The following is a 21,171-nucleotide window of genomic DNA, read 5'->3' on the forward strand; positions in this document are numbered from 1 at the left end:
TTCTTATTTTGAAAGGATGTTTAAAGAAATGTGACCGCCCATCTTTTCATTATACGGCACGCACTGGAAAGCAAAGCTAACAGCCTTCCCGGACAAAAACAATCCCTAGCTCATAAAGCAGATCGTCAAGCTGGATAAAGTTAGCCAGATTGGCACCGGAAGTTGACAAGCAGTTCTTTCAGAATTAGGGCAACCCTCCCACCAAAAATGTCAAAAACATTCAAAATACTAAACTACGTTTGTTTATGTGATTCTACGTGGTGGTGGTGGTGGTGGTGGTGGCGATATTTTTTTCTTATTTATACAAAGGCCATTAATAATAATGAAGTCTGGACCTCAACATTATTGAAGCAATGTGGGATCATCCATAGTGTAGTGGTTTACAAATTCATCAAACATGCTAAATATCCCCGGTTCATTTGAGGGAAGAGACAGTAATCTCACAAATCCAGAGTCAAAATCTGCCAACTCAAAGACGTGGAGCTACCCACCGTGGCAACTCCTTGTGAATAAGGGAGCAGGCAAACGTAGCTCCTTGACAGAAAACAGAACAAAGGGCAGCCAACATCCAAAGAAGAGCTTTGAATGGTTTTCATAAAGCCTGGAAAACTATTCCCAAAAACTACTTCAAGAAATGACAAGAAATCTGCCTAAGAGAGTTCAAACTGTATTGAAACACAAAAATACATCTTAAATCATGCCATTTTGAAACATTTTGAGAACTCTGTTAATTTAGGGGGCAGATTTTATAAATAATAATGGAAACAGTCACTTAGTACTCAGGATTTAAATAAATGTTCGTACCAAAGCCTCTTTTTACAGAATTTATAAAATTCATTTAAAAAGGACGTCTAAACATCTACCTAAAAAAAGGATAGGTTTTCTCCTTCGGTTGCGTAGTTTTATTTTTTATTTCAGTAAACTAAAATTTCTCTTTACAACCGTTTTAGTTCGTTTACAAGCGTAAACGCTGTGGTTTTTATTTTGAAAACCCTCGCTGGAAGCTCGTTGTATGAGCTGGGTAAGCCTAACAGGGTGCCAGTGACGCCATCTTGAAATCGTCCCGAGCAGAGGGGGCGAGGAGGAGACGGACTTGGGAAAATCAGCTCGTCCTAAACTCGACAGCTACGTGGATTAACGGCAGCTTCAGCGGCTAGTGTTATCATATGATAGTCTTTCCGCTTGTTCGTTCGAATCTTTTGGACCGGGAACGGTTGTTTGGCCCACTTTGGAGAGGGCTGTCGCAGCGGGAGGGGGGGAAAGGCAGTCTGGTAATCGGTTGTTTCCCTGCTGGAGCGGACGGAGCCGTGGTTGTGGCCGGGCAGCCCAGCCGGACGAAGCCTAAAACCTCTGCACGGAATATAACACCTAAGATAAAGCTTTTAAATTGTTTTTTGCAAATAGCGGGAGAGTGGAAATGCTCCCTTTCGACGCAGTTTGGACATTTTGAGAGCTATGCGACGGAGCTCACCGAGGAGAAGTTTGATTGGAGAGCGGAGTGCGTTTGATTTGCAGTCCGATGGATGTTAGCCCTGCCCGGCTGTGGCTCGGGTCTGTGCACCGTTTATCTGAAAAATAGCACCACCGGGCACAGGTGAACAATGCTGCTGTTGCAGACCTGGCAAGTACACGATAACCCCGGCTCCAGTGCCATCAGTTCACCCTGCATTGCTTGTGTATAAACCTGGAAATACCAGCGACCATCCCCTCCTCCTCCTCCTCCTCTTCATCCTCCCGTCTTCTTTTTTTGGACTAGTGAGGCTCGCATTACCTGGGATGTTTTGGATGTAGACTCGATCTTGACTTTTTTTTTTTTTTAAAGATGCAATATTTCCAGAGACAACAAGACATTTAATTTGACTCAATCGTTTTGAGATTTTTTTGAAAAATTTTCTGGAGCTTTTTGTGCTTTTGTAAAATTCTCTTTCTAGTCAAGAGGATCCGATTCGGATGGAAAATGGGAGACGCCACCAAATTGGCCTTCGCCGTTTTCCTCATCTCCTGCTCTTCAGGTGGGTGTGGAGGTGGGGGGCTATGTATGTTGCGTACGGTCAGCCGTGCAGTGCATAGCTTGCTTTTATGTGTAAGGAGTGTAACCTCTTTTGGGGCATCATTGGCGTGCATGCAAACTGCAGGTGAGCCCCAAGATTGAAGGGGGGGGGGGGTCAGAGGGCCCTTGAGTGGCTTCTTGTGGGACACAAGGGTACAGATTGGAGTTTTTATGAAGTTAATGAGGGAGCAGCCAGGGATTTGGGTTGATGGAGTGCAAATAAAAGGTAATCAGTCATGTGGCTTGCATGTGGCTTCTTTCTACATCTACATGCTAAAAGCCATTTTCAGCACTCTGTGTTGGTGGACGGCCATTATATGTAGTTATTTCCCCGCGGTGGATGTTTAATGAATGTCAGTGTAGTGATGATAAAGGAAAGAGAGGTCATCTCGGGAGTGCAGGGCATGCTGTTTATGTGGGCTACTGGGAGAAATGCTTCAGACTTTACTTTTTTACTTGCCGGAGTATTCTGAGAGCAATTGTTCTTTAGGAAGAGAAGTTGATCACCTTGAAGTGTGTCATTTTAAATCTGCTCTTTGGGTTTGGTTTCATAGTACAAAATCCATTGAATTTGTTTTTTTGTTGTTGTTTTTTTTTAATGGAATGAGAATAATATAGTTTGCAACAAATATAAAAGAGGCGACAGACAAGCAATTATATAACGTAATAGATGATTAAAGGGTAAAAAGACGGAAAAATCACATGACTAAAAGCAAGGTTACAAAAACGTGTTTTTACAGGAAGTCACAGATTTTACGAGCCTTATCTGCTCAGGCAGGTTTTAGAAAGCCAAGGGCTCCTGATGGGAGAAGCACCTCCACTTCCTCAGGTGGGGCTCTTTCTAACAATGTGAAGTAGGTTATATAAGGGGTCAGAATTTCTGCTACTTGGCTTTAAGCATGAGTAGGAAAATCTAAAATGTACTTGGAGTCAGAGGATTGGGATGATGTGATGCCGTCTGTACCAGTAAGAAGCTTCGCTGCTGCGTTTTGAACTGTTTGGAGGTGAGAGAGTGGTGTTTCATTTGCAGTAATTTAGCCTGGACAAAGCACAAGAATGAACCTTTTTCCAGCTAATATTTTGTTTAATTTTAATAGTAGATGTTATTTGGAAGAAGCAGGAAAGGGTACCTTTTCTAGTTCAAAGGTTAGAGCTGAGTACCTTTCTGACTGCTGGCTTTAGGGTCCTAGGACACCTTCAGAGTGGTTTGTGTGATTTGTAGATCAGGGAAGAGCATGATGTATGATTTATTTATTTATTTATTTGATGCATTTAATTAAAGAGAAGTGTGTGTTTTAGGGATTTAAGGTATCTATTTAAAATCTATTTATCCTAGGGACAGCATATAAATAGGAACTATAACAGGACCCAAAATCGAACCTTGTGGTATGCCACAGATAATGCTCAATTAAAATGCTAAGTGGGGTCACAAAACTCCAGCTCTACGCTTGTTTTGATCCATCTCCAGCTAGAGCTGGGCGATATGAGATTTTTTCATATCACGATATGTTTTTTTCATTTCAGGCGATAACGATATCTATCACGATATAAGCCAAATAACTATATTTGTAAGATTTAAATGTGCCGTTGCTCACAAGTAAAATGTGAAATAATCAGCAGCTTGTTTTTATTTAAATATTTATTTCCCATAATAAGTTCAACAGGGTAGATGTACTTAAGGAACATGAGACTTTTTCAGATAAATAAAGGCAAATATTGCAAACTACACAAAAGGCAGCCACTAAAGCGTTTAAGTTTCAAAATAGAACAAACGAAACAGACTAAATTGTCAATTCCACTTAGAAACAAAATATTAATTCTAAAAATAAATCTTAGTTTGTTTTACAGAAGAACAGACAAAACTGACTAACTTTTGTCAATATCAAATAAACTGAGAACTAAAAGGAAATTCTCAATCTCTCCTTGTTGTATAGCTGAGCTTTTCAAACAGTTTTAACAGTTACTTTAGTCTGACAAAAGCCGAATGACGAATTAGCGCTTCCAGTCAGAGACTGAGGCTACGTCCACACGTACACGGGTATTTTTGAAAACGGAGATTTTCCGTTTTCGTTTTAAAAAATAATCCCGTCCACACATAAAGGCAGAAATGAAGGAAAACGCTGCTATGAACATGCCAAAGCAGCAGGTGGCGCTAGATTCCTAACCGTGCAGAAATATTGGCCAATCAGAAGTCTAGAAGCCTCGGTGGGAAAAAGTAAACAAAGCTGGGGCATAGAAGCAGAACCGAGTCGTATGTGTGGACGGACAGTAACTGTGTGTATATGTAAGCATTTAAACACTGCAGAGAGTAGAATTAACAGTATTGTAGAAATTCATTTCACCGAAACAATAACGTGGCGCACAGTGTGACGCATGCACCAGTTTATTGTATTTCCAGACTTGCTTTCGGCACAATTTACAGTGCACGCTACTCTGTTTTTTGTCAGACTTGAAATAGCCGAAATACCTTCACACTACGGAACTTCTATGGCTCTTCCGTTCGACAATCTCTCCGGCGTTGGAACCATCATCTGTTTTCTCTTCGGTCACGCTCGGTTGATTTTTCTAGTCGGCACACTCATTTCCTCCATTACGCGCTGGCTCCATTACCCGCTGGCTGCTTCCCAAACAAACACACGTGCGACTTGGCACTTGTGCTGTACGTAACAAGTCACGCGACGTGACGCTGCGGCTGTGATTGGTTCGGCTCTGCGCTACTTAATTTGGATTGGCTGACCTTTTTTTTTTTTGTTTGTTTTTTTAAGAGGACAAGAGCGGCGAGGTCTATCGCGATAGCTTAATTTCTCTATCGAGTAAAAGTTATATCTCGATACATATCGTTATCGTTCTATCGCCCAGCTCTATCTCCAGCATTTATCTTTTGCCTGGAGACCTTCTCCTCTTAATTTTGCAAGCAATTAAACCTCAATACTGGTGGAAATATACACATAAATATCTAGTCCTAAACCCCTCTAGCTGGGAATTCAAATATTTAAAAAGCGTGAACAGGTCTGTTTGCTTTCACTCCCAATGCTGTTGGCTTCTGGCTTCATATCATTACTCTGACATGGACTTTATTTAAAAAAAAAAAAAAAAAAAAAACAACTTTAAAAATGTTAAAAAGAATTTAGCGCTGCTGCTTGTCTTAGTTATTATAGAAGGACACTGTTTTTAATTTGAGTAATTTGTGTAAACATAAGTAGGTAATATGTATGCAACATAAATATTGCATACATATTAGGCTTATACATGCTATTATCATTGTGCTGATAATTTAAAAAGTAAATTATTGTTATTTTAGTTTTATAATTTGCAACAAAACATGACATAAGTACCAGTTATTAATAAATAAGTCACAGTAAAGGCATTGGATGTGGTCAAACGTAGTAAAGTATCTAATTTATGCTTAATAGACTGTCACTATCATTATAAACCTTCAAAAATGATTATTTTGATAGTAGAGGTTTGCAACCCCTGAAGAAACCAAGTGATCAAGTAAATCTAGAGTGAACAAGATTTTATAACTTTGTATAACTTGGCCTGGAGGAAGCATATAAATAGAAAATGAGATGATACCTAAAATTGAACCTTGCAGTTTACCACAGGTAATGTGAGCTGTAGACGATGAGTTAGTTTGACCAGAATCGGTTTATTCCAAAAGATTAGAGGAAACTCATACAAGCAAACACTTGTTTAGCACAATCCAGTCTCAAATGCTCCTGTTGGATCTAAAAAGAACTAAAATCATGATCTCCCCTGTGGTGTGCAATGATTTTTGACTTGTAAAAGCAAAATATTGAGTAGAAACCACTTTTTCTAAAGCTATAAACTGTACTGTAAGTCTTCATTGAACCACTTCCACCTCCCAAAACGAGCTAATATAGCCTCATATAAACCCTGTGACACTTCTGTGACCATGTGAAGTGTAAATACTTGTGGGGAAATTGACACAAGTGTCATAGTAGTTGAGGTTTTGGTGTTGCTAACAAAATAGCACTGCAGTGAGTTTAACTTCCATTTGCAGTTGTGTCACTCGATGTGGTTTGATTGTGGTGTGAGCCTGATGTAACTGGAGCTGACAAAAGAAAACAAAAATTAGGCCCAGAGGCAGAATTTCTATTCCTGTTGGCTTACAGGATAAACAGAAAATGTTCTAACTTTACTGTTTGTGCGTGTTTGTGCAGCTCCACCGAACTGGTTTTCTCTACAGTTGCTGCCGGTTTACCAAATACTCAGTGTACCTGTGTGAAAGCTGCCCCAATTAACACCTAAGAGAAGTGTAAAATAAACCCTCGAGTTGCAGCAGAATTGTACTTTCACAGAAATCACCCCCCACCCCCACCCCCCTGGGGCGTCTTAAATTAAAAGGTTTCTCAAATATGGTAATAGTCGGGGTTGGTTGGAGTTATAAGCCAGGTGCTGCAGGTGATTATTCCACTCACTTATTACTGTCTGAAGTGGGGAAATGAACTAGGTGGAATAATAATCCTCAGTGAAATCGGAGTTGAATTGGCACAGCTCAAGAAAAACCTCTGATAAAGGCAGGGCACTTGGCCCAGAGTGGCTTTTATTTGATGAACATGCCAAAAGAAATGAACAGAGAGAGGTCTCTGTAGCTTTTCAGTGATGTTCAATATGCACCTTTAACCAGCTTCAATTCACTGTGAGATGAAACTGAGAGAAGCAGCTTAAATATTTATCAGAAACTTATTTGGCAGTAGGGGAAACAATCAACTAGTCTGCTCACATAGCCTCTGAAGACAGCCACCATTATTTCAGGACTTCAAGTGTGGACATCCCGTTCTGCCCGCGGGCCATTTAAAAACCCAAATCAACGTCTGACGATAAGGGATGGTTTTGATGTTGCAGTTTTGGGAAATATAATTTGTGGACTCAGCCGAGGCATGTTTGATGAGTAGAGGTCCAAACTGTAGCTGCCTGGTTATGGCAAACAGTCAAAATCCCCATTGTTTAGCTCCATGATGCAGTGGTTAATACACTGGCCCCACACGCAGAAGATTCTTTGTTCAAAACCAGGTGGAGTCACAAATCCTAGTGAGTCTGTAAAAATCGGTGCCGAATCACGTATGCTGTGTGAATTGGAGAGCAGCCGGAAGAAAGTTCCACTTGGGTGTTGGGGAAAAAAAATAGATTTATTAAACCTCAACCCAACCACAGTCTGAATGGGAGTAAATCTGGACTTTTAGTGAAAGCAAAAGTTTGATATCAAGCATCTGTAATATAAAATTACATCTTGTTTAATTATATTTTAAAGAAAAGCTTCTTGATTGTGGTAAAAAATCCCAATCAGTGGTAAGATTGTCATTATTTAACAGTGCGGTTTTTTTTTCCAGAGACATTGGAAAAATAGGTCAATCATTAAACTTAAAAAAAAAAAAAGAAAGTTGCCATTTTTATTTAAACACAAACTTTAATTAGAATTTAAAAGAAAATAAATTAATGTGAACTTGACAAAAAGCAAAATTGGCAAAAGCGATGTGCTGAAAGGCAGAACGAGCTTTAATGCAAAACAGAATGTGGCCAAATAATTGTTTTTATCTCGATCAGCCAGTTTTTTTTAATAATCATTGAAAGCCAGAATTGTGTTGAAATTGATGAATTGCACAGCCCCAGTAGAAATGTAAGAGAACAGCAAATGGGAAAATGGGAAAGCTGCAAAGAAATGGAGAAGGGCATACATTTTGCCCTCTAAATTTATTTCAGTATAACAGCCTTCTAAAAACAAAGATGTGGCATCCTACCCCAGATTAAACTGTTAAATGACAGGGATTGACTTTTTTTTTATCTCTTTGTTAAATACTATAGAAATTTGTGGTTTTACTGCAATGCCACAGTAAGAACGAGACTTTATCTGTGGATATCTTATTCTTGAAGGACTGAGTCCAGGTAATGAGCTGCAGATGATTTTTCTTTCTTTCTTTCTTTCTTTCTTTCTTTCTTTCTTTCTTTCTTTCTTTCTTTCTTTCTTTCTTTCTTTCTTTCTTTCTTTCTTTCTTTCTTTCTTTCTTTTTTTTTACACATTTATTTATTAAAGTTTAAGCTGCTGTCAGGTTTCTTTTATTCACTACATCAGCTTTTCTGCCCTGTGTAGAAAAACCTGAGATGTAATGGTGAAATTTCACTGTGGTGGGGCGTGGTCTGCGGGGCCGTGCGGACGCACCTGCACGGCATCCGCAATCACGCCCGCCGTGTTAAAACACGGGGACTCAGGGGTTGGTGGTGGTGTGGTGTGACGTGAATCAAATAAAGTTGGCTCTGAACGTGGCTCCGTGGTCCCGCCGTGCCTTATTCATGCCACATTGGTGCCGAAACCCAGGAGGCGGCATGGCGGGTACCTACCAGAGCCAGGAAAGGAAAGAGCTGGCCGAGAGGGTGGCCGAAATAGCGGCCACCCAGCGGAAGCAGGCGGCGGAGGTGCGTCGCCAACAGGAAGAGCTGCGGAAGGAGAGCGAACGCCACCTGGGGAAGATGGCAGAGCTGGCAGCGCTGCTCTGGGCCTGGGCGCCACCCCCACAAGTGTGTCCCGAGGACAGTGAAGCGGTGGAGGAGCCGTGTGGGTCACCTCGGCAGCCGGAGGTGGTGGACGAGCCACGCGGGGGTCCGAGCCTGCCGGAGGAGGAGGAGCAGCCGGGTGAAGGGCTGCTCCTGCCGGGAGCGGTGGAGGAGCCGCTCCAATCGGAGGCCGAGGACGAGGCGGGCGAGGGTCTACACCTGCCGGAGGCAGAGGAGTCGCTCCACCCAGAGGTGGGCGAGGGGCTGTGCCTGCTGGGGGCGGAGGCGCAGTGCGGGGAGCCGCTCCAAACGGGAGTGGCGGAGGCGGTGGCGGAGCAGCTGTGCGGGGAGACGGAGGTCCCTGCTCCAGGGCAGCCTGTGCAGCCGGAGTTGGAGGCAGAGGAGCGGGACAGCCCCGCTAGGCCGGGGATCGGCGGGCTGGCTAGTCCAGCCTCGCTGCCACCAGTCGATTCTGCGCGCCTGACGTCTGCCCAGCCGCCTGTGTGCAGGAGCTCACGGCCATGCCTGTGGGGCCGTGTCCGCTTGCTACGCGGCCGACCTCCGGACCAGCTTCGCCGTTGCCGCTGGATGCGCGGGCGGCCACCAGAACGGACGCTTCCCCGTCGCTTGGTCAGGGGCTGGGGCGCCGATGTTTAGGGGCCGAGTCTCGCCCCAGTTCGCGGGGGGGGAGTAGGTTCGGCCAGATTGCTCCCCGGCCTCAATCGGGCGATGGGGGTATGTGGTGGGGCGTGGTCTGCGGGGCCGTGCGGACGCACCTGCACGGCATCCGCAATCACGCCCGCCGTGTTAAAACACGGGGACTCAGGGGTTGGTGGTGGTGTGGTGTGACGTGAATCAAATAAAGTTGGCTCTGAACGTGGCTCCGTGGTCCCGCCGTGCCTTATTCATGCCACATTCACTTATTTGCCAAAGGACTTCTCAGGGATTAAATGTGTGTTTAAACTTCTTTACACTTGAAAGGAAGGAGAACAACGTGCAACTATGCTATATGTTGTTATGCAATAGTTTTACTGGTCCAACCCGCTGACAATAAACACTGAGCTGTATGTAAAAATGCTGCTGTAAAGAAAAACTGAGGCATGACTAAAACAGGGTTTTTGGGGGGATTTTTATACTTAATGCTTTGATGCTTTTATTTTGTAAGGGACCTCAGCAGCTGCTAAGTGTTTCACTGCCTAAGTTGCCTGAAAAGAGTTGATGGGACTTCTTTTTGTTGAACTTAAAGGGCGCATTCTGGTAACGCCGCACCACCAACAGCAGCATTATCAGATGAACCTTGAACCTTTGGTCATCTGATGGTCTTCAGGTGACCTCTGCCTCAGATCGCATGTGAGCTTGAACTGCAGGCTTGTAAATATTTACAGTGCTGCAACAGCACATCCAGATCCGGTGAGGCTTACTCTGAACTCTTTAAGTTCAAAGGTGGGGATTTGATTTTTTTTTTTTAATTTTTAATTGTTTGGGTTTTTTTGGGGTGGTGGTGGGGGGGTGGGGGTGGTGATGTTCCGGGAAAGTGCAAACACATGAATCAAATGATCAAGCGATTGTGGTGTGGCCTTCCTAATGCAATCAATTATGCATACTAACAGTAAAACCTACCCTACCCTGTGACTGTCTCTTTATTTCTGGCGAAGCTGAAGCAACAAGAAGCTTCCCTTTTCCTCTCTATTCGTCAGACCTGATGTGACTGTAACTCAGCGAATCAGTCTAGAGCTGCAGAGGTCAAACCCTGTTATTACAGCCATGTTTCTTCAGTAATTTGGAGCAAATGGGTGTTTAGATTTCTCCACCACAGAGGCCAAGAGACGGACAAGTCGTGTCCCGTGTGCTGCTTGTACATTTGGCCTCCTGTACACTGCAGCAGTTTCACACAGACATTGATCCTCTTGCACACCAGTGTAAGGTTACATCAGTATGGCGAGGATGAAGCAGCTCTGGCTTGTTGTTGTTGTTTTTCTTTATTTCCTGTTTCTTTTCTTTCTTTTCTTTTCTTTTTTTTTTTCTTCTTTTTTTTTTTTTAAATCCTCAGCAGCAGCGCAACAGAGCCGATGATTCAGTTTCAGCTCTGCTGCACATCAACTTAAATCTCAGTTGATGACCAGTCTGGGGTCTCTGTGTCCTGCTACCATTAAGCTGGGGCTGACTAATGTTCACCAGTTGCAATTGAACAGGTCAGGTGGTTCTGCCACCAGATTTGCAATTACACTCTAAATAGCATTTGTTTGTTTTATTTCTTTTTAGTTGACCCAAACCTATGTCCTTGCTGTGAAGGATTCGAAAAGATAGACACTCTTTTCTCAGCTCTGCAAGTAATAATAATTATATAATAATGAATGAATAATCATAAGTATTCGAGATTTACCTGGCAGATTTATTTTTTTGTTGCTCTCTCAGACTTTATGAAGGTAACAGTATCTAATCTCACTACTCCGACATCTTGATGTCTGTTAGTTGGTAGCCCCTGCATCTTCTCTTACTAGGTATCAGTATCTGTATTTATTCATTGTTTTAATAAGCTCCAATAAATATATTATTTTTTTAAAAATGCACAAACTGGGACTTTTCCATTGTACTGTACAATTTCAGACCTATAAATCATTAGGATTGAATTTTAGCAAAGTTTTATTTTATTTTGTAACTTCATACCAAGTTTATATGATTTGATCTAAACATATAGAGACTTATTGGTCTACTTGATTACTAATAGTAGGAACTGGCCTTGAAAAAGCCACGTCAGTTGATCCCTCTTTTGCTGTTTAATCCTTGCTGCCAACCAGGTGGCTGCCAGGCTGAGATAAAAACAGTGGAAAATAGCTGCCTGATCTGTTGGATGTTTCTTTTTAACAACTTAATGACTATTTGAATATCCCAAAATCATGACCATGGCTTGTTTTATCATCACAGTGATGCTCTCTGTGAGGCCTTTAAACCTTTAGACCTTTATAATTCACTCAGTTAAACACAATTCAACTCATTTGGCGTTCCTTTCCAGGCACAGTTAATCATTAGATGTCGTGTGAAGTGTTAAATGTTAAACGGAAGACTCCAAAAAAACACTTTAGGTAGGAGGGGGTAAAAATCCAATCATGGAAAGTAAAGACTAACGGTCCCAGTAGCAGACTGAAACCATGAAATGTTTACTCGTGCTCACTGAGCTGATTATTTACTCTGTAACTGGTTAAAAATCAGTGAAGTGCACTGAATCAATAGTTAAGCCAAAGAGTGGAAAGTGAGAATGATAGTGTAGCTTTATTGTGGTTTGGCTGAAGACGCTCCTCTGTTGTGCTGAAAGCTTAACAAAGCTACAAACTAAATTAATGAAAAACTTAATTTTCCATTCGATTTAAACCTCTTGCATGTGACTAAACCCCCCTCTATCTTTGCACTGCAGTGCTTTGGCTGCTTCCCCGAGTGGTCTGAGGCCAGCCATCAGCTCTGTCCCATTTTTTCCCCTCTTCCTATCTATTTCTAATATGTTCTCTTGCATTATGCATTAGGTTTCGAAAGCACAGGTGTATTTGTTAAGGCCAGATGTAGCCTCTATTTCCCATTGGGCCCAACTAACCGGACAACCTCCTTCCAAGGCCGTGTATCATTCTGTGCTTTAACAAAAAGAAAGCGCTGCACTAGCTCGTGTTCACCGAGGTAAAATGTTGACCCAAGACAGCATGTTGCCAAACACGGCTGGAGAAATTATGACCCTCGACCGGTTGGTTAAATTTAGCCTGTATCCAGGTGTTTCATGTTTCTGTACACACTGGATTGTGGGTGGCGTATGCAGTCTGGTAATTGCATTTCTGAAGTGGACGATAAACTTACGTAAGCATGCATTGTCAGTGAGGAAATTGCAATGAGTCAGTCGTGTTCATCACCACATATGGTTAAAATAATATGTTAAAAATGTTAAACTGTCCAGTCAGTCTAGCAAATGGCAGCTGCTCACACACTGAACCAACAGTGTTGTCATCGTTGTATTTTTACTCAGTATTTTTACTCAGTTGTATATAGTATTTGTATTTGTATTCTATTTTTATCTTATTGTATATTTATTTTATTTTATTCTACTGTATATAGTATTTTATTTTATTCTATTCTGTACAGTTGTGTACTGTATTTATTCTTATTGTATTCTAATTTTTGCCTCATAACTTTTGCACTGTCCACTCCTGCTGTGACAAAACAAATTTCCCACGTGTGGGACTAATAAAGGTTATCTTATCTTATCAACATGTATAACCTGAGTATTACTTTGGTTTTAGTGTACAGTGGGGCAAAAAAGTATTTAGTCAGCCACCGATTGTGCAAGTTCCCCCACCTAAAATGATGACAGAGGTCAGTAATTTGCACCAGAGGTACACTTCAGCTGTGAGAGACAGAATGTGAAAAAAAAATCCATGAATCCACATGGTAGGATTTGTAAAGAATTTATTCGTAAATTAGGGTGGAAAATAAGTATTTGGTCAATAACAAAAATACAACTCAATACTTTGTAACATGACCTTTGTTGGCAATAACAGAGGTCAAACGTTTACTATAGGTCTTTACCAGGTTTGCACACACAGTAGCTGGTATTTTGGCCCATTCCTCCATGCAGATCTTCTCGAGAGCAGTGATGTTTTGGGGCTGTCGCCGAGCAACACGGACTTTCAACTCCCGCCACAGATTTTCTATGGGGTTGAGGTCTGGAGACTGGCTAGGCCACTCCAGGACTTTCAAATGCTTCTTACGGAGCCACTCCTTTGTTGCCCGGGCGGTGTGTTTTGGATCATTGTCATGTTGGAAGACCCAGCCTCGTTTCATCTTCAAAGTTCTCACTGATGGAAGGAGGCTTTGGCTCAAAATCTCACGATACATGGCCCCATTCATTCTGTCCTTAACACGGATCAGTCGTCCTGTCCCCTTGGCAGAAAAACAGCCCCATAGCATGATGTTTCCACCCCCATGCTTCACAGTAGGTATGGTGTTCTTGGGATGCAACTCAGTATTCTTCTTCCTCCAAACACGACGAGTTGAGTTTATACCAAAAAGTTCTACTTTGGTTTCATCTGACCACATGACATTCTCCCAATCCTCTGCTGTATCATCCATGTGCTCTCTGGCAAACTTCAGACGGGCCTGGACATGCACTGGCTTCAGCAGCGGAACACGTCTGGCACTGCGGGATTTGATTCCCTGCCGTTGTAGTGTGTTACTGATGGTGATCTTTGTTACTTTGGTCCCAGCTCTCTGCAGGTCATTCACCAGGTCCCCCCGTGTGGTTCTGGGATCTTTGCTCACCGTTCTCATGATCATTTTGACCCCACGGGATGAGATCTTGCGTGGAGCCCCAGATCGAGGGAGATTATCAGTGGTCTTGTATGTCTTCCATTTTCTGATGATTGCTCCCACAGTTGATTTTTTCACACCAAGCTGCTTGCCTATTGTAGATTCACTCTTCCCAGTCTGGTGCAGGTCTACAATACTTTTCCTGGTGTCCTTCGAAAGCTCTTTGGTCTTGGCCATGGCGGAGTTTGGAGTCTGACTGTTTGAGGCTGTGGACAGGTGTCTTTTATACAGATGATGAGTTCAAACAGGTGCCATTCATACAGGTAACGAGTGGGGGACAGAAAAGCTTCTTACAGAAGACGTTACAGGTCTGTGAGAGCCAGAGATTTTCCTTGTTTGAGGTGACCAAATATTTATTTTCCACCCTGATTTACGAATAAATTCTTTACAAATCCTACCATGTGAATTCATGGATTTTTTTTTCACATTCTGTCTCTCACAGTTGAAGTGTACCTCTGGTGCAAATTACTGACCTCTGTCATCATTTTAGGTGGGGGAACTTGCACAATCGGTGGCTGACTAAATACTTTTTTGCCCCACTGTACATGAGAGGCCCACATTGATAGGATGACATTTTTGTGAGGAGTTTATGGACTTTATTTCAAAAGTGAGAGTGAGTCAGTCAGTAAGTGGTCATTTCTCAGTGAGCAGGGTCACTGTTGTGAAAGGGCATGTTTTATCGTAACTAGTCGATGGAAGCGAGAGGGGGGGGGGCAAGAAGCAGAGCTCCCGGTGAGACATCAACCAGGATTTCCTGCCTGTTAACCCTGGAAATTATTTACTATTGTTCACTGAGCCTCCCTGGGAAAGTCTATGCCAGGGTGCTGGAAAGGAGAGTTCGCCCGTTAGTCGAACCTCGGATACAGGAGGAACAATGCGGTTTTCGTCCTGGTCGCGGAACACTGGACCAGCTCTTTATCCTCTCCAGGATACTTGAGGGTGCATGGGAGTTTGCCCAACCAGTCTACATGTGTTTTGTGGACTTGGAGAAGGCATTCGACCGTGTCCCTCGGGGTGTCCTGTGGGAGGTGTTGCGGGGGTGTGGGGTGTCTGGCCCATTGCTACGGGCCATTCGATCCCTATACAACCGTTGCAAGAGCTTGGTTCGCATTGCCGGCAATAAGTCGGACTCGTTCCCGGTGGGTGATGGGCTCTGCCAGGGCTGCCCTTTGTCTCCGGTTCTGTTCATAATTTTTATGGGCAGGATTTCTAGGCGCAGCCAAGTGGCGGAGGGCTTTCGCTTTGGTGGCCTCAGAATCTCATCTCTGATTTTTGCAGATGATGTGGTTCTGTTGGCTTCATCGGGTGAGGGCCTCCAGCTCGCACTGGAGCGGTTCGCAGCCGAGTGTGAAGCAGCGGGAATGAGGATCAGCACCTCCAAATCTGAGGCCATGGTTCTCAGCCGGAAAAGGGTGGAGTGCCCACTCCAGGTCGGGGATGAGTTCCTGCCCCAAGTGGAGGAGTTCAAGTATCTCGGGGTCTTGTTCGCGAGTGATGGGAGAAGGGAGCCGGAGATCGACAGACGGATTGGGGCTGCAGCTGCAGTAATGCGGACGCTGCACCGGTCCGTCGTGGTGAAGAGGGAGCTGAGTGTAAAAGCGAAGCTCTCAATTTACCGGTCGATCTACGTCCCTACCCTCACCTATGGCCACGAGCTGTGGGTAGTGACCGAAAGAACGAGATCGCGGATACAAGCGGCAGAAATGAGCTTCCTCCGAAGGGTGGCTGGCCTCTCCCTTAGAGATAGGGTGAGAAGTTCGGCCATCCGGGAGGGGCTCAGAGTAGAGCAGCTGCTGCTCCACATCGAAAGGAGCCAGCTGAGGTGGTTCGGGCATCTGACAAGGATGCCCCCTGGGCGCCTCCTGGGTGAGGTGTTCCAGGCATGTCCCACCGGGAGGAGGCCCCGGGGCAGACCCAGGACACGCTGGAGAGATTATATCTCTCGGCTGGCCTGGGAACGCCTTGGTATTCCCCCGGATAAGCTGGAGGAGGTGGCTGGGGAGAGGGAGGTCTGGGCCTCTTTGCTTAGGCTGCTGCCCCCGCGACCCGGCCCCGGACAAAGCGGATGAAAATGGATGGATGGATGGATGGATGTTCACTGAGCTAAGATAAATTCTTTATTTATGGTCAAAGTTGGGAAATTCTTTTATGTTGGCAAAAACGAAATTAAAACTCAACTTTTAACAAGTTAAATTATGTTGATTATCTTTAAGAATAAATATGATAAAACAGACTTGTTCAATAAGGTTAAAAAAATTCCTAAAATCAAGCTGTGGTTGTGGAATATGGAAAAACATAATGCCTCCACTTTATGATTTCTCTTAAACTCCAATCAGTGAAAGTTATCGCTGTTATTTTTCATGAGGCCGACGTTAAATGAAGTAAATAACAAGTGAAAGAAAAAAAAAAAAACAGTGCAGATTATCTTTGCAAAGTTCACTTGTTCTCTGCTTATTTATATGTTGGCAAAGTCTGCACGGTCATTAAACTCCAATGAACTTAAATCAACATCAAACTTGATTATATTTGTGAGCAGCGAACGCCACAAGAAAAATAACTAGTTTGAAATCTTACAAGGATGTTTTAAGAGATTTCAAAAGCCTCCCTAAAACCGACTCACCACATGAATGACTGTCTAAACTTTGACTCCAATTAAATATCATCAAAACAGCATGATTACTATCGAGGGGATTTTCTTTCTCTTGCTGCAGGAATTTGTTCCAACCTGCTCCCACTGTTGTCGGACTGAGTATTGCCACACAGAGCCGTGCAGTCAAAGTGTTTAAAGTAGTATGCAAATGATTTCCTCTAATGTACTGTTCTCACCCTGGAGTAGTAAATACTCAATACTGAAAACAATTCTTCTAGTGTTTGTAGAAAGAGACTGAGACAACCTCCATATCATTTCTTGCAAATATCTACCATTTTATACTCTACCTGATGTATCGTAGGAGACAGGTGGGGAGAAGAGGCCGCCGGGTAACTGAAAGGTCGCATGTTCAACAACTGCTGCAGGCTTTCATCCTGTCAGCGACAAAAATGCAGCCCAGTTTGAGGTCAAATGGGCCAATCCATTGAAACCATAATACCCTAAACCCCACAATCTTTTAAGAGGAAAGAAGTACTTTGTGAAAAGTGATCCAGCACCACTACTTATTTATTTATTTTAAATATGCTGAAACTGTGAGTGTTGATTTCCCTCAGTCACCACAAAATTTGCCAGACAACAGTTATAATTTGTAGAGGAAACTTTTCAGAAAACCGTTGAAGAACAGTCTGAGGTTTCTTTAAAAAAACAGCTGCATTTTCAGTGATCTGTTGTAGTTTTTGCACATTTATTTAAGCTTGAAGTAAATGTAGTGGAGTGTTTTGTTTAAGCGACCACCCTTACTTGTACATTATAATTCATAGCTTGCAGTGAAAAAACAGAAATGCTACACATGAGAGTTTTTGTAACTAAACAATAAAGTCTTTATGATTCAAAAATCTTGTTTATACAATGCTCAGCATAACATATTTCCCCAGTAGGCCTTTGGGCCTGTAGGTTAGACCTTTATTTGGCCACAGAAAAGTCTGTTTGATTACTTCGTATGCTGCTAGCTTAATATACAAGAACCTTACTATAATGCATGAAATAAAACTTGTTCTACACAATCAGGAGTTGATCATGCCGAAAGTTCTTATCTATATCAGATATTTGGATGTCATCAGGTTGCCTAGCAATGGGATAAAATGCTTTTATCATTTAGGTAAATACAGCACTTTTCTTACACCTTAACTTCTTGACAAAAAATGTCTCATTTATGTCCAAAACAGTTGAATTATACAAGAGATTATGATGTTTTTATGTTGCATAGCAGCCACCTGGAAACAGGCTAATATTACCTTATTTTTAGCATATGAACAGGACCTAGCACCTCTATATTTTCCTAAATGTTATTAAATGTATCTCTCAATATTAGCTATTTCTGGATAAATTGGTATTGGCAATTGTTATGTTATGGTCAATGAATGAAAATTTTAAAAGTGAAGATGATGTAGGAGAAACACTGTTCAATCCTGAGTTGAGTGTTGACGTTGCAACCAGAGGGCAATCTGCAACTCTTCTGTTCATAATAACCTGCTGATCCAGGCTGAGTGGAGATGACTAATCCACAACTTGCTGTGACAATTAAAAAGATTATTTTTTAAACTGCGTAAAATCTGTTTGTGTTTTCATGTACCTGCAGAATAAAGGTATTTTTCAACATATCTGATTTTTATAACAACAATTTATTGGTCCTAAGGTCAAGTTACAGTAATTAATGACTTAAAACACTGGGGGCAGGTGCTGGTCCCATTCCTTATGTTTGCCACATCTTATTTACAGTCACGGAGGATGAGAGCTAAAAGCTTATAATGCAAATCTAAACTGAGTGACCCGTAGAATGGGAAACCAGCAAATTAAATTGACTCGAATTAAAACAAATGAAAGGCAGATGGAAGTTCAGGATTGCCGCATCACCTTTAGTGTGGATATTTCATGATATGGGAGTCTCTGAATCCAGCTATCCTTAAATAGCGTCTCAGTCTAGACCACTTGATGTGCCGGTACCCCAGAGATCGGTCCAGAACAGTCTTTTACTGTAATTAATGCATCCTGCAGATGTTGCTTTATGTGCTTGGGAGAGTTTCAGTCTAGACAGGCTGGCTGCTCAGACGGAGAGGCCCGGCTTTGATCCTTGATTAAAAACTGCGAGCTGTACATTCATCATGCTCTTGTTTCAGGCTCTCTCAAGGGTCCTCGCCTGCTTTACACTTAACACAACCTCCTTCATCCTCTTCCTCCTCCACCACCTCTTCGGCCGCCTCTTGCCAAGATTCCTCACTGTCGTGAAGGTCGCTCTAACTTCTTATCACCACAAAACCACCAAAGGGTAACGGTGACCCGGGGACTCGGTTGGCCCTGGTTGAACGCTGCTCAGTTGTAATAATGCGAGCTTGTCATTCTGCCTTTATTGCTGCTGTCACTTTGCATCTTGTAAAACTCAAAAGCCATTTAGGCTGCGCGGAGCTGCAGAAGCAGGACCATGACGTCTAAGTCGACCTAGTAACAGTCGTTTTTGTTTTAATTGGATCTAATGGTCTTTCGTTATTTGTGTCTGGTTTTAGGTGGTTGTTTGTGAAAGCAGCACACGTCACCGCTTAAAGAATTAATTCTTACACATCTGGATTTTTATACCTCAGATGTGTTTGAGAGAGGTTTCTGGCACTAATGTGCATGATTGGATGATGATTTATATAAAAGGTGAATTAAAACCAATAATAACAGGTGGTTAGTTTGTGATAATACTTATTACTCTGACCTAAACTTATTGCTCTTGTTTTGAAGTTTGTGTCCAAGTGGCAGGCGGGTCATATGTTGGCCTTGACATTTGACACACTAGCATTAACAATTTCTAGCCTATAGTCTGTGTCACTTTCTCTTGTATTTTGATTAGAGTGAAGATTTAATATTGGGTGGGCCCCTGGGATTTTCTTCTAGGATGGTCTGTACAGCACAGACAGTCATAATTCAGTCATATACCTGTATAACCATGCATGTGACAAATAAAGAATCTTGAATCTTCTAATCAGGTATTTCCATGAAAATACTCCCAAAGCCCCCAGCAGCACAGACACAGTGAAGAGGTCCAGTTCAATTACTCAGATTAGCAGGGCTGATGCCGAGCAGCTCCAGCTGTCAATCACAGGAGCCACACCCCTAAACTACAGTAGAGGCATAAAGGTGGGGAAACTGCCCATAGCGGAGGCTACAAATGTGTCTATTTCTGCTGTACAGTTAGCCATTTCCACATAGGAGACTATGGATTGACTCAACTTTGGAGCCTCGAGTGGCCACTAGAGGAACTGCAGTATTTCACACTTGGCTGTGGTTTCATTTCTGAATCTCTGAGGGGTTTTTTTGCGTACAGCTCCATGTAACTGTTGTTTCTGAAACACTATTATGCCACGCGTACAACAGACAGCAGCGCCTTGCCTTTCTCGCTCCCTCCCTCCTCATTCGTACAGTGACTTGATGTGGGCGAGCAAGCTTTAAAAACGAGACAGGCGACAGCGCCACTCTGTAGAAAACGGGCAGTGGCAACTGAAGTGTCGCGCAGCCACTCTGCTCCATGTCTGCAGAGTGTGGCAGTACAAAGTGTCACATGTTCGTTATCGTTGCGCGCACACACACACACACACACACACACCATTTAATCTTGTCCATTAGACTCTCCATCCATAGACCTCCTGATCAACTTGTGTTTTTCTGTATTATTATTATTATGTTCATCAGTTGTGTGAAATTGTGTTTTAAAGTATATTTTGGCAGTAGAAAACGACCTGTGTGCGCGAGAGAGACAAAGAAAGAGAGGACAGATGATCGCTCTCTAAATCTACACCTGTGACACAACAGACATGAAGGGTAAGGAGTGAGGAGAAGCAGGGGGACAGAGTTCAAGACTGGTTGCTAAATACTGCTGCTTTTTTCCCCACCTCAGCTACAAGGCCTTTCAGCTCTTGTAGCCGATTGTAGAGGGATTTGTTCAGTCTTGAAACTCACTTTTTCCCCTCCCCCTGACAGGAAAGCTTTTTTTTTTCTTTTTCCTCAGCAGGGCTCTGCTTATCACTGACTCATCATGATTGGTATTGTAAACAAAACCATAAACCGCTGCAGATACATTATGGCTATTCTCTGCATCGCTTACTGCACCTGTAATATAATCTCAATCAGAAAATACACGAGTGTTGGGGGGGGTTTTATTTTGGCCACGCTGCCTTGTGACCGCTGTGTCGTTAGTTTGCTTGAAATAGCGTCGAGTCAGGGAGGTCGTTGGTCAGTGGTGGGGGGTCAGTGACTCCAAACGTTTATTGGTGTGTCTTGTACAAATGCGAAGCTGGCGAGTGCAAACAGTGAACATAGCTAAGTGGCAGACATGTCTTGGAGGGCCATGTGAGGTGACTCAGAGCAAGGCGGTGCGGTAGTTATACGCACTAGCACCAGCCATTGCCTGTGATCCAGCGTGGGCTAACCGTGCCTAGTTCCCCTGCACGGCCTTTATCAGAGCCGTACCCAAGCCGCCACAGCCCAGTTTGAAATGTGAGAGCCTTTTAATCACAACTGCAATCATCACACGAGCACAGAAGCATCTTCCGTGTGTCTACATTGAGTCATTTTGACCTTCTGATGAGTTTACTTACTGAAAAGGATTCTCTCAAAGCTTCTGCTTTAAGCTCTT

At 43.0% G+C, this 21,171-nt stretch overlaps 1 protein-coding gene across 1 annotated transcript in view; it reads left to right on the forward strand.

Annotated features, from left to right (window-relative positions):
• Positions 1 to 1,045: 1,045 nt before the first annotated feature.
• The window catches only part of LOC146642080 (activin receptor type-2A), an 83,412-nt gene continuing 63,286 nt past the window's right edge, over positions 1,046 to 21,171 (forward strand). Inside the window, exon 1 of the mRNA XM_085398809.1 lies at positions 1,046 to 2,012. Within this exon, the coding sequence (XP_085254935.1) occupies positions 1,958 to 2,012 (55 nt within the window). The 5' untranslated portion in view covers positions 1,046 to 1,957. The remainder of the gene's footprint in view (positions 2,013 to 21,171) is intronic.

Source organism: Rhamphochromis longiceps, linkage group LG23 (assembly GCF_057381845.1).
Source record: "Rhamphochromis longiceps isolate RC_006_pf linkage group LG23, R_longiceps_female_GT1.1, whole genome shotgun sequence".
In the NCBI taxonomy this organism is placed as follows: domain Eukaryota; kingdom Metazoa; phylum Chordata; class Actinopteri; order Cichliformes; family Cichlidae; genus Rhamphochromis; species Rhamphochromis longiceps.